The sequence below is a fragment of the Microtus oregoni genome, unplaced genomic scaffold, assembly GCF_018167655.1.
Source record: "Microtus oregoni isolate MIOR12 unplaced genomic scaffold, Mior012 000021F_ref0000039, whole genome shotgun sequence".
NCBI classification, from domain to species: Eukaryota; Metazoa; Chordata; class Mammalia; order Rodentia; family Cricetidae; genus Microtus; species Microtus oregoni.
The window spans coordinates 19006421-19018810 of NW_024543080.1; the positions used below are offsets into that span (position 1 = coordinate 19006421).

Below are 12390 nucleotides of genomic sequence, written 5' to 3' on the forward strand. Positions count from 1 at the left end.
AAAGGACCAGACACCAATGAATACAAATATCCTGTGATCCAACCTCTCAAAATACCTCTGTTGCAGCTTCCTCAAAATCTGTATCCAGAACAACTTCAAAGTTGCTAGCTAAAATGGTCCATCCAGTCTCACAAGACTGTCCAGCCAAGACTTCAGATAAGCTCTACACTTTCCAAACACATTGAGACTAAACAAAAAATAATATCGCTAGCTCTCTTAGGACTTGACAATTGTGCCAATTTTGTCAGGGTCCACTAGAGATGCTGTTACCCGCAAACAAGAGGAAGCAATGAGAACATGATGCTTGGGCATTCCCAAGAGGTGGGGTAGATGGTTTTCGGTTGTTCAATGGATTGTGGACATTTATCATCATCTAGGAGGGTTGGTTTCAAGTTGTGGTTGGTCAAGGTCATGGGGAAAGCTAAACAGTGGAATCTCACTCTAGAAAGAAAAGGGGATATAGAAATGATGAAATAAAAGGGTAGGTTACTGAATTTACTTTTAAATTAAAAAGTAACTACTACTTTTATTTATTTTACATTGTTATGGATTTTTGTATGCTGCTATAAATTTAAAGTTATTTTTGTTATACTGTATATATGTTTCTATTCTTGTTTAAGTATAGTACAGTATTTATGCAGTTCGTTTAACAATGTAATTGGAAACTACTTAGGGTAATTAATAAATACGGGTTAGTAGTTAGTCATTTAACAATCAAATTTATGGCTATGTTAGGTATGTTTTCAAGGTCAGATATATTTTAGATAGATGATGGTCTCGAAACACTTCAGAGATCTACAGAATATGGCATTTAAGATGTTTTAATAACATAACGTTTTTCATGACAGTAAGACGCATCTGTTCCTGACAGTACCAATCTATTTCAAAAGGATGACGGGCATGGAAGAACTGCCATATGGAGTTTGCTTTCTCTGTGACAAAGCTAGCCACTTGGCAAAAAACTGTCCTCACCTCAACTGCTGACAGTATGCTGTTCAAATCGAACAAGCAGGACACAAAAGAAGGTGACTACCAAACTTTGCTAAGACAAGGTAGGATAATCCTTCAAAATTCCCATTTCACAGGAAAAATCTGTCATATATTCTTGGCCTGTAGGTTGAAGAGGGATGCCTCAACATTGCAGAAGAACCTGGGGGTGACTGTCCAGGCAGCCAGATGTCTCTGTTGTTTCTATAGTTTTGGAAGTTGCTTGTTCTGCATTTACTGTTTATTCAGGTAATATTATATTCTTTGGGGTCTTTGAAGGAGGTGAAGACAGTCATACAGTTTTCCTTGTTACCAAATTCAGTAAAGAAACTTACAAAGAGATGTAAAGTTTATAAGGTTGGGAAACATTAAAAACATTAAAGGTTAAGTTGTTTATCTAAAAAGATATTTAAGATCTAAAAGATTTTTTTTAGGATGGTAATATAAGTTATGATTGAAAATGGTTTAGGAATAAAGCTTTGAACTCATCAAGATAAAATAGATAATAGAGCAATTTCTCCAAATTTGCCAAATACAAATGGACTGAATATTGTAAATTTAATTCTTATTTAATTATTATTGTACATAATTTTATCATATATAATTTTACCGTATTAGATTGAAAACCTTTTCTTTTTATTTAGACAAGAAGGGGGAAATTTTACACTATGTAAAAATATATTGCTGTGATTTGGTATAATAAAAAGCTGAACAGCCAACAGCTAGGCAGGAGGTATAGGCAGGACTTCCAGGCAGAGAGAGAAAGAACTCTAGGCAGAAGAAAAGTGGAGTCACCAGCCAGATGCAGAGGAAGCAGAATGGGCAATACACATATTAGTAACAAATCATGTAATAAAACGCAGATTAAGAAATATGGGTTAATTTAAGTTATAAGAACTAGTTGGGAAAAAAGCCAAGGCCAAGCATTCATAATAATAAGTCTCCCAGACATTATTTGTGAGCTGGCTGTCCTGACAAGAAAGTACTGCTACACAACCCCCTATCCAATAAGTCTTACAAGACCCTGAGTACAAATATAACTACTTCAAGGTAAGAACAGGGCACTGAAACAAGGAGATACTTTGAGAAAGTGAAGATAGATTGTCCGAAGAAGTCAGGAATAGTGACTGTGCTGTTACTGTCTTCAGTTCAGGGCTTTGAGCAGGCTGGATAAGTGCCTACCACGGAGCTGACCCCTAGCCCTCACAGCTGGGAATACCTTCTGAGAAGAACAAACACAAGCCAAACAAGAATCCACAGCAGAGAGGGCACAGCTAAGCCGGATGATTAGTGAACTAGTGCTTTAACCAGCATGACCAAGCGACGTCCTCCAAACACTTCAGCCACCTCAGAGACAGCAAGGTTTGGGCAGCTTCTGTTCATAAAGTACTTGGGAAAACGTGGTTATAAACTGAAAAAAACACAACCACATTCAATTTGTGATTTTCCCCCCTCATTTTCTGCTATGCTAAGAATTGAATCCGGTGCCTAATGCTAGGTAAGCTTTTTATCCCCCCCCCCCCCAAGTCACAGCCCAGTGTGATGAGTGCAGTGGCTCTCAGCCTTCCTACTGTTGCCCCTTACAACTCGTCATGTTGTGGTGACCCCAACCATAACATTCCTTTCGCTACTACTTCACAACTGTAATTTTACTACTGCTATGGATCATAATGTAAGTATCCGATGTACATGATATTTGATAACATGACCCCTGTGAGAGTGTCATTTGACCCCAAAGAAGTCATGACCCACAGGCTGAGAACCAATGTTTTTAGTGCCTTCATAAGTTTGTTTGACTCCTTTATGTTTGTTTGTGGGGGTTTTTGGTTTGAGAATATTAGAACTTTCTTTAACTCCTTTCCAATCCAAATAATTTTCAAAGTGCTTTACAAACTAAGAGTTATACCAGCATACTGGTACATATAGAGTTGTATGTACAGATCATGCAACATAATCATGTACATGAAAAAAACAATACCCAGTTTAAACTTCGGGAAGCACAGAAGGACATAAAGCACACTGTTTAGCCCAGAGCCCAACACAGAGAACACAAGCACGAAGCTTTCTGTGGTTATGATCTAACTGCATCTGCTGGGTCCTTCTCCTTAGGAAACTGCCATGCTGCAGTAATGCTTCCAGAGGAACCACAGCGAGCAAAGCAACCCAGAAGAGGAACTGTCAAAGGCTTAGATTCAGTAAAAAAGAAATAAACAAAAAAATTATTTTCTTTTGTGTTTTTTAAAAAATATTTATTTTATTATAGTGTGTGTGTGTGTGTGTGTGTGTGTGTGTGTGTGTGTGTGTGCGTGGCTTACAAATGGAGGTCAGAGGACAACTTTTGGGAGTCTGTTCTCTCCCTCCACTGTTTGGGTCCTGGAAATCAAACTCCGGTCATCAGGCCGGGTGACAAGCACCTCTATCTTCTGAGGCATCTAGCCGGCCCTCTTAACAAACATAATTATAAAAATATGCTGTCATACTTAAATAAAATTATTCTTGAGATAAACATAGCAACACACAATTTTTATTTGGGGCAATTTTTTTGATTTAGGGAAATAGAATAAAATAAAAGAAAAACCAAAACAATTTTAAAATTGCTGCTCACCTCAGTGAATAATGAAGGGAACGGACCAGGCACTCTAAAGCTACTCCACCTATTAACTCGACTAACAAGCTTTTTGGAAAAGATAAAGGCTGCATTTAAAACTAGGGATGTGTAATATCAAGTATAAAACAATTCTAGTCATGATCAGAGCAAACACACAAATAAGCAAATTCCTACCTGCTTGCTGTAATTTCTCACCCCGTTCTCCATCAGTGCTAACTTCTCTTGCAGCTGGTGGACTTCCTCCTGAAGTTCCTGAATCCTGAAACATGGAGAACCAGTGTCAGCATATGGAGTAGACGTGGGTTGAGGAGACAATACAATGGAACAAACACGGGTAACCATGTTAGCATATGTAGCAGACTTTGGTTGAGGAGACAATACAATGGAACATGAAAGTAATTGTTGTTGCATAAAATCCCACTTCTGGCTCCCAAGGGGTTCGGGGGAGGGGAGGGCGCAGTACTGTGCTGCAGGGTCCTAGAGCCTCATCATAAACACAGTCCATCACCTTGGAGAGCTAAATTCATAGAGGGAGGGATCACAATTGAGAGGCAAGTGATTTGAAACTCAGACACGTCATGCAATAATCACTTCACTCTTCAGCTCTGTCCTTAGAGCGACTCTAAGGTACAGATACCATTTTTTAGGCTCAGGAAACTCAAGGTCTAGCTCAAAATTAACAGTATCACTAAATGAGACAAGGGACAAGCATGTGTGTTCTGACCCTCACCAGCCCTGAGCTGCCTACTAAACTACATTATACTTTTGGAGAGGAGAAAATGGAGAAAACAGCAATTTTCTAGTGACCCAAGCAAAGCCTGTTTTTCCTAGAACCTGTGAGCTCTACGAATCAAGACTTCACCCAAACCATCTGAGCTCCACATGGATTCTATTGTCTACGTATGGCATAACCCACTTTTGATGGGAAAAGCCTGAAGCAGGTCTGCTTTGAAGGGACATTTTCCATGAGCTGCAGAGAGCTCATTCCAACATTTACTAAAGACAAAAGTTTCTACTAACCTACTAAGGATACAAGCAGGCACGCAAGCAGTCTAAGATCAATGCAGGAGACTCTATGCAATGTGTGTGTGCACACCAAAGCAAACAGACAAAAGAGACTGAGGCACTTCTACAGTGTAAACAATTCTTTAAATAAGACTACCTGGCAGCCTAGCCATAACTTTAGCAGATGAGCAGCCCACAAAAGGTTAAGGTAGTCACAAAAACACAGGCACATGATATTAGGAGAGAATAAATGACTGAAGTGGTCTTCAGGAGATCTCAACCAATGCTCTTTTAGAAACGATGAGTGGTTGAAAAGCCTCCTCTGTATTCTCTATGAACCACAAAGTCCTTACCTGCTCTGTCTTCCCATGTACCCCGGTTTGGAGGCCTCCCCTAGAATCACTAGAGTGTCACTGGCATTTGTTCTCTTGCCCTTAAAGCCCTATAACTCTCTCAGTGACACCTGGACTCAAGCATGTCCAAACAGCATCATGACCTTACTCTGATGACCTCAGCATGGACTCAAGCCTTGTCCTGGAGGCCTAATGAACAGTTAACTAAACAGAATTTATTTCTGACTCTGACTTATAAAAGGAAATATAAATATAGGGCTAAAGAATGCAGGACAGAAGAATTTCAGATTGAGATAGCATTCTATTCATGTCCAGCTGGCATTTTGCTACAAGTCTGAAGCAGTAGAGATTCCAGTAAAAGTTAACCTACTTAGATGAAACCGAATGTCAAAGCAACTCTATTGAAATAGGTTCCTAAAAGCAGTAAGGTATTTTATAGCAAGTATGGACAGAAACCTCAGATACATGACTTATTAGAAAACAAAGCTTTTAAACAAGTAAAAAGTGTCCTTATCATTCTGAAAACACCTACTGAGGACCTATGCAAAGTTCTGTGCTAGACGCAGGGACACAATTAACAAGGCCAAGTTTTCCCACTGAACATCTTACAACACAGCTAGTAATCAAACAAGCCAGTAAGAACTAAAAACAAATGATGTGGGATATTTGTACACTGTACACTGTGTGAGGATATATTGCTGTGATTGTCTTAATAAAGAGCTAAATGGCCAACAGCTAAGCAGGAGGTATAAGAGGAACTTCTGGGCAGAGAGAGAGGAAGTAGGAGATGCTCACGGCGCATGAGAGAAGCCAAGAAACATAGAGAGGAAACAGATGATACAAGATAGAAAAGCGGTAACACCATGTGACAGAATGTACATTAACATAAATAGGTTAATTTAGGTTATAAGAGCTAGTTAGGAACAAGCCTAAGCTATAGGCAAGCTTTCATAATTAGTAGGAAGTCTCTGTCATTATTTGGAGGCTGGCTGGCAGGACACAAACAAAGATGAAGACGATGATGATAATGACTGAACTCAGGTCCTTGAGACACTGCACACTCCCAGCTCAGCAAACGAGTATGTAACACACCTGTTATCAGCCACTTGCAGGAGGTCTGCAATATATGGGTCCTCTGGCTGTGGAACTGGGTATGAACTGACTTCAGAGGGTGGGGCTGGTTCATCAATTTGCATCCGCTGACGCCTAAATGCAATGCTTCTTCTCTTGCCTCCTAAGAATACAGAAATAGATGTATGTCTTAAAAACCAAGAAGAACCAGACACTTTTCTAAATTCCGAACAACACAGATTAACCTTCTCTTTTAAAGTGGGCTCTAATGTAAATATTCACCCTGCTCTCTGACTGAACAATGTATTTCTCAAAAATTTAATGAGACTATAAAACAAGTTTTCTATGCCTGCAGGCTTGGCATATGTGCACAGGTTTAAACTGTTTCTTGGCTAGATTAGATTTTGGTAGGATTAAAATCTAAGTGTGTCTTTTAGTGGTCAATGTCATGAGCTAAAATATCACCATCAGACAACGTCAGATAAGGAGCACTGGCAGTAAGAACTAAAAACACATGCTTATTAAACAGTGTCCGAAGAACAGGTCACTGGAGGCTGGAGATGGCTCAGCTCTCAAAGTGCCTGCCATTCAAGCATGAGGATCTGAGTCTGATCCCAGAAACCATGCAAAAAAATTCAGTGGTGGTGCCAAAGCCTGTAATCCCAGCACCGGAGAAGCAGAGGCAGAAAGATCCCTGGAGCTTGCTGGTCAGCCTGTCTAGCCTCTGGACAAGCCGAGGCTCAGTGAGAAACCTTGTCTCAAAACAATGGTGGAAAGCAATAGAGAAAGAAATCCAAAGTTGACTTCTGGCCTACATACGCGTACACACACATTCCTGCACAAACAGAGCAGAAACACACACGGCAAACAGATAAACTGAAACTCCAAAGAATGCAACTAGAATATAATAGGATGTCACTTGTAATATAGTCATACTATAATCTGAGTCAGTAGTGAACACCTCTGTAATTATCTTTATAGACAGCACGAATATTTATAAATGGATAGATTGATCTTAGAGTCATATAAAACTCATAACCTGTTTACTTTCTCAGGAGCAGGCCAGACTAGAGCTGCACTTTCTAAACAGATCAGTTCTCATGAGAAAGAGACACAGTCCAGTCTGTTGCCATGAGCACACCAGCCAGTTTGGCTCGAGAAGGGGAGGACTCACCGGGAGTCTGTACTACAGCATGCAAATTCTTTTCTTGAAGCTGTTGGATTTTCTCATTCTTAGCTTTGCTCTCTTTCTCCAGGAGTTTGAGCTTATGAACATACTGGTTATTCAGAAACTTCAGATCAGCTGTCTCGTGTGCACACTTTTTTAATGTAGTTTTCAACTCTTAAAGTGAGAAAGATGAAAAGATCAAGACATTGGCACCAAGCTGAAAGGTGCCACCTGAGCCTGACAAGTTGGATTAAGCCAAATGTACTTCCTACTGCTAACAAATCTGCACATAATCACAAAGAGCAACTTTATATTCTTGTTATTATTGTATATGGCTAATGTCTACCATGGCTTTGATCCAGTAAGTTGGCTTTAGGCTAAAGAATTATTGAATATCAAGTTTATAGTAAGATAACCAAATCATTTATCTCCTTCCTGGCTCAACACCGCCTAATAAGTGCTGCACGGCTACTCATTACTTTTCTTTTCAGTAAGAGGAACAATAGTTGCTTCAAGAAAATGTCTTCTATTCTGCCATTTAATATTCTTTTTACCAATTTCAAACCAAAAACATGATCCGCACATCGCGGCGACTGTCATGGCTACGGACTACACACACCTCCATTCTCACGCAGTCTTCAATACAGCTTCCTGTACTGACGGAGCTGTTCGCATGACTATCAGTGTTCTTGTCAAGGACTTTAAAACGAGACTTTAGCCTTTTCCACTTAAAAACAAAGATGACAAGGTCCTGCATTTAAAAATATCATCAAGGTTTCATGTACCTTTAATGTGCTGGTCTGAGCATTCTCTCAGCTTCATCAACTCCAGATACAATTCATTATTCTCCCTGCTCAGTCTTGTATTCTCAAGTTTATAAGGCTCCAAAACAAAATCGAAGTTGGCACTTTCCTTTTCCGCCTTTGCCGAGGACAACCTGGACTGCCGCAGGCTTTCTGTTGTGTGAACTAAATCACTAGCGTTAAAGGACAGAAAATGAAAGGAAAGAAAGCATTCTATTAGCCTTCTAGTAACTTCAAATCCATTTCTAAAAAGGCTTAAGTATAATCCTAATGTTAAGTAATACCAAATTTACGAGAAGAATGAACTTTCAAGGTATCAAAAGTCCTCAAAAGTTTCTCAAAACAAGCTATAAGTTATAAAATACAAACACATCAGATTGTTGTTTTTTTCCCCAGTTCTGAAAGTACTTTTATTGACAATTTTACCTTTAGTTTAAAAATCCTATTGTTCAGCAACATCTAACTCACGTTCCCAACAAATGAGCTACCCTGTCAGATCACGGCTCAAACTCCCTCCTGCTCCTTCTCTAGGTGCAACTGGTTCTTTATTGAGTAAATGTGTACTGCCTGTCTGCTGTATGCTACCTCCAGGAAGACAGCAAACCAAAATCACGCTCTTACCTCTAAGAACACTCATTAACTAAACATTTCGTGAGAAAACACACACAAAATGCACTTAATAATGAAGAATTTCTATTCTACAATCATTAGACACTTAGTACATGATAAATCAAACATTTCCAAGCTTCCTATATGAGCAATCTATAGCAACTGTAAATGATCATATCTTGTGAAGTCTGCAATGAAAGGGGACAGCACCAAGATGACAATGATGATGCACAGCGACTGTAAAACGCAGCCGAGGTGACTGTCCTACACAGCGGGGAAAGGTGCGGCGGGCTCGCTACAGCCAGAAGGAGGAGTGTACGAACAGCAAGAGTGAGAGTACATGTTGTGTGACTCAACACGCGCGAGGTCAAAGTGTCAGGAAACCGGGTCATGAGAGGTTTGGGGTCGTACCCGAGGTCACAAGTTATCTTTACCATTCCTTGCTGTCTACCAGCCTTACCTGTAGTTCTACTAATGAACCATCTCAAACCTCCCACTACAGGTCTTGTGGAAAAGGAGGGGAAAGCCTGTCAGTTGAGGCCACATGTGACGGCAACAGCAACAAATTACAGAACCTTTCTAGAATAACAGAAATCAAAGCCCAGCTGGCAGACGGAACTGAAGGGGAGAGCTGGGTGGGAGTACAGCTCAGTGTAGAGCGCCTGCCCAGCACACTCAGGGCTGTATACCGTCCTCACCAGTGCAGAAGGGTAAAAACAAACGACAAGACAGAAAAGAGAAAGGACCTCTGACCTCTATCGGAAACCTCAGAGTGCAATTCCATTGGGAAAACACTCAGAGAACAGAGGGTATAGCAATCCCTAGCTAGCATCCTGCACCATGAAGGCCCTTTGTTGGGGACAAGGCTTTGGACTGAGGAGAGCACAGATAGCTTCAGCAGACTTACAGACTTCCCCAGAGTCCCCTTGCCGCTTTCCTGAAGCAGGAAAGTCACCGCAAACTCAGGATGTAGATTAAAGAGCACAGGCATCTCTAACTGCGCTTTCATCCTTACCTGAAGAGTTTCTCCACCAGAGGCAGGCACTCCACAGTCAGAGTCTGGCGGTAGCCCAGCTGGTCCAGCCTCTTCCTCACATTGATGTACTTCCTTTCCGCGGCCGTGCTCATCTCGTCTCCCAGGCCGGCTTTACTCACTCTCCACAGTCAAAGTCCTGAGGGAGGATCCACACAGCCCTCAAAGTTTCACTGCAAGAGATGCTCCTTGAATAGGAAAGAACGATTTTGTTCCTTTTCTGGTTGTCATTACTCTGTAATATTAACATTGATTTAAATCCAGTACATATGATCTCTATTTTGCTACATTAAAACATGCATTTCTTCACAAACCTGAATGCAAAAGTTAAAACAACAACAATTCTAGAGGAAAACAAAGATTTCCCAGAGGCCGGCAAGGGATCCTTGACAGAAACTCCACTTTCTTACATGTGAACGGCATCCAGACATCTTGCTCACGCTGGACAAGTGCCCTACACTGGGCTGAGCGCACAACCCACAGGGAATTCCCTAACAGCAATAAACAGAACAGAAAAACCTGATAGGTGGGGCCTCATAAAAGTGACAAACATCAACTCATCCAAACACCCCATTAAGGAGAATGAAAGTCCCAGCGGGAATGGGACTCAATGGTAGTTCTTGCCTAGTATTGTGAAGCCCTGGGCTTGACCTCACCAAGGAAGAGAAAAGGGGGAAAAGAAGAACGAAAACCTAAGACTGCCAGAAAATATCCATAAGCTATAAGGAAATATTTACACACAGAGAAGAAAATGAACTCTTAGAGTTTAATAATAAAACAATCTGACATGAAAACCAGGGCTAGGCCCGGTATGGAAGCACACGCCTGTATTCCCAGCATTTAGGAGGCAGACACAGGGAGACTGTCCTCAATCTGAGAGCGTTCTGGTGTACATAGTCAGTACATAGGTCAGCCAGGGATACACGGCAAGACCTGGTCCCAAATTATCCTCCCAAATTGTGCTAAAACTGAATTTTTGTTGCACAAAAACTTGAAAACTCACCTTGCAAAAGATATCTTAAGAAATATATGAAAAGATGCTTAACATTAGGAAAACACAAACTATGATCACAATGAGGTGCAGCTTTGCCTATCCCGGAAGTCGAAAAGGACCGGCAATACCCAGTGTCAGCAAAGGCTGCCAGGAAGTGCAACCCACACTGAGAGAGTAAAACCACCTTGGAACATCTACGACTATCAATCTACCCTAAAACAGAGTTATGCAAAGTTCATTTCCTTTCTAACCTTTGTCAAATAAATGTAGTCTAATTTCTAACAAAAAGGATGTTCTTCGCCAATAGTAAATTGTAAGTGCTATATATGAATACGTACAAAACCTTCTGCTGTGAACACAGTATGTGATAAAGGACCAGTAGCATCCTCCCTACTCAAACACTGAATGAAGAAAGGCTGTCCAAAGAAAGTAACTTCCCAGGCCACAAGACTACTTCTAAATTAGACTTCTTCTTGATTACTCTCGTTTATAAATCTAGCCTCTCTGAGAGGCCTCCCCTAGGACTTTCTAGTTCCTTCCACAAGAGGGACTTGACTGATGCCGGGTGTTTTAGAGAAACTTTTGTGGTCCCAAGAAAAGCACCTGACAAGCTCGACTTAGAGGGCAAACTCCAAGAAACATTTCCCGTCTTTGACAGCTGCCAACTCCAGGTACCCAAAACCATCTCTCTGCATCCTTCGAGAAGAAGACAGAATGAGAATACGAAGCAAAGTCCTCCCAGCAAAAACAAAAACACGTACATGTTAGGTTGTTCCTATATTCCGGATGACAACTTTTTGATCAAAACAACATAAAAGGGTAGGTTCAGCGTTTAGAGCTAGGTGTCCACTACACCCCGGAGCGTGGGTGTCTTAAGGAGGTCACCTCTTACTTTTACAGACACCTCCAACGCGTGGATGCAGAAGGGTTTATACACCAAACCCCGCAGCGCGGGCGCCACGGAGCGGGTGGGCCGGAGCGGCCTCGTCGTCCTTCCAGGACTCAGCCTGGAAGGTGGAGCCACCGTTCTCCTCGCCGGGACATTTTCCCGTCCAGCCAGCCAGCCAGCCAGCGGCTCGGCCCCGCCGCCCCGCCGCACGGTCGGACAGTGGGTCGGTCCCGTCGCTGCCCTCCCCCACTTCCTCCCTCGGGGAACCGCCCCGGAGGCCCCGCGACCCCGCCGGCCCCCTGCGACCTCCCCCACCCCCGGGCGAGCCTCACCGCCGTTCCCGTCGCCGCTTCCCCGCGCGGCGCATCGCCCTGGGGACCCGCCGTCCTCACTGACTCCTCCCGCTGCGCCCAATGGCTCCGGCACCAGCTCAGTTTGAAAATGGCGCCGAGAGACGGTCGCGGCCCACAAGGAGGAAGCGCCACGGTTGCCCCGGTAACCGGAGCGGCCCACAGCGGCGACGCGCGCCCGCCCGCCGGGCCGGTGATGGCGGCTCCCGGGCCTCGGTGCCCGGAAACGTAACGGCCCGGCCGAGGCGGGGCCACAGCGCCCCCTGGCGGAAACCCCGAGCCTCTGCGACGCCCGGCGACTGTGCCCGGCCAGACCTGCGCCCCAGCCTTGGTCTCCCGTCTCTGTCCCGCAGAGAAGGATCTTTCACGGGTGAATTCGTGCTGACCGCCCAATATTCCCCCGGGACGTCACTGTCTTTGCAGCTTCTCCTGGCTACCACCCGGTACAGCTATTGCCCCCTCCGCCAGAATAGAATCCGACCCCAAACACACTTGTTCATGTACCCACCTGCTGCCTCCA

At 43.0% G+C, this 12390-nt stretch overlaps 1 protein-coding gene across 3 annotated transcripts in view; it reads right to left on the minus strand.

Moving 5' to 3' along the window:
• The window catches only part of Cep135 (centrosomal protein 135), a 58552-nt gene extending 46508 nt beyond the window's left edge, over positions 1 to 12044 (minus strand). The window contains exons 1-6 of one of the 3 annotated variants that reach the window (XM_041671050.1): positions 11853 to 12044; positions 9620 to 9810; positions 7978 to 8168; positions 7199 to 7366; positions 6046 to 6187; positions 3770 to 3854 (exon numbers count right to left, since the gene is read on the minus strand). In XM_041671050.1, the coding sequence (XP_041526984.1) occupies positions 3770 to 3854; positions 6046 to 6187; positions 7199 to 7366; positions 7978 to 8168; positions 9620 to 9732 (699 nt within the window). In that variant the 5' untranslated portion in view covers positions 9733 to 9810; positions 11853 to 12044. Of the gene's footprint in view, positions 1 to 3769; positions 3855 to 6045; positions 6188 to 7198; positions 7367 to 7977; positions 8169 to 9619; positions 9826 to 11852 lie in introns of all 3 variants that reach the window. The other 2 variants (XM_041671049.1, XM_041671051.1) reach the window with 2 other exon arrangements.
• Positions 12045 to 12390: the final 346 nt, after the last annotated feature.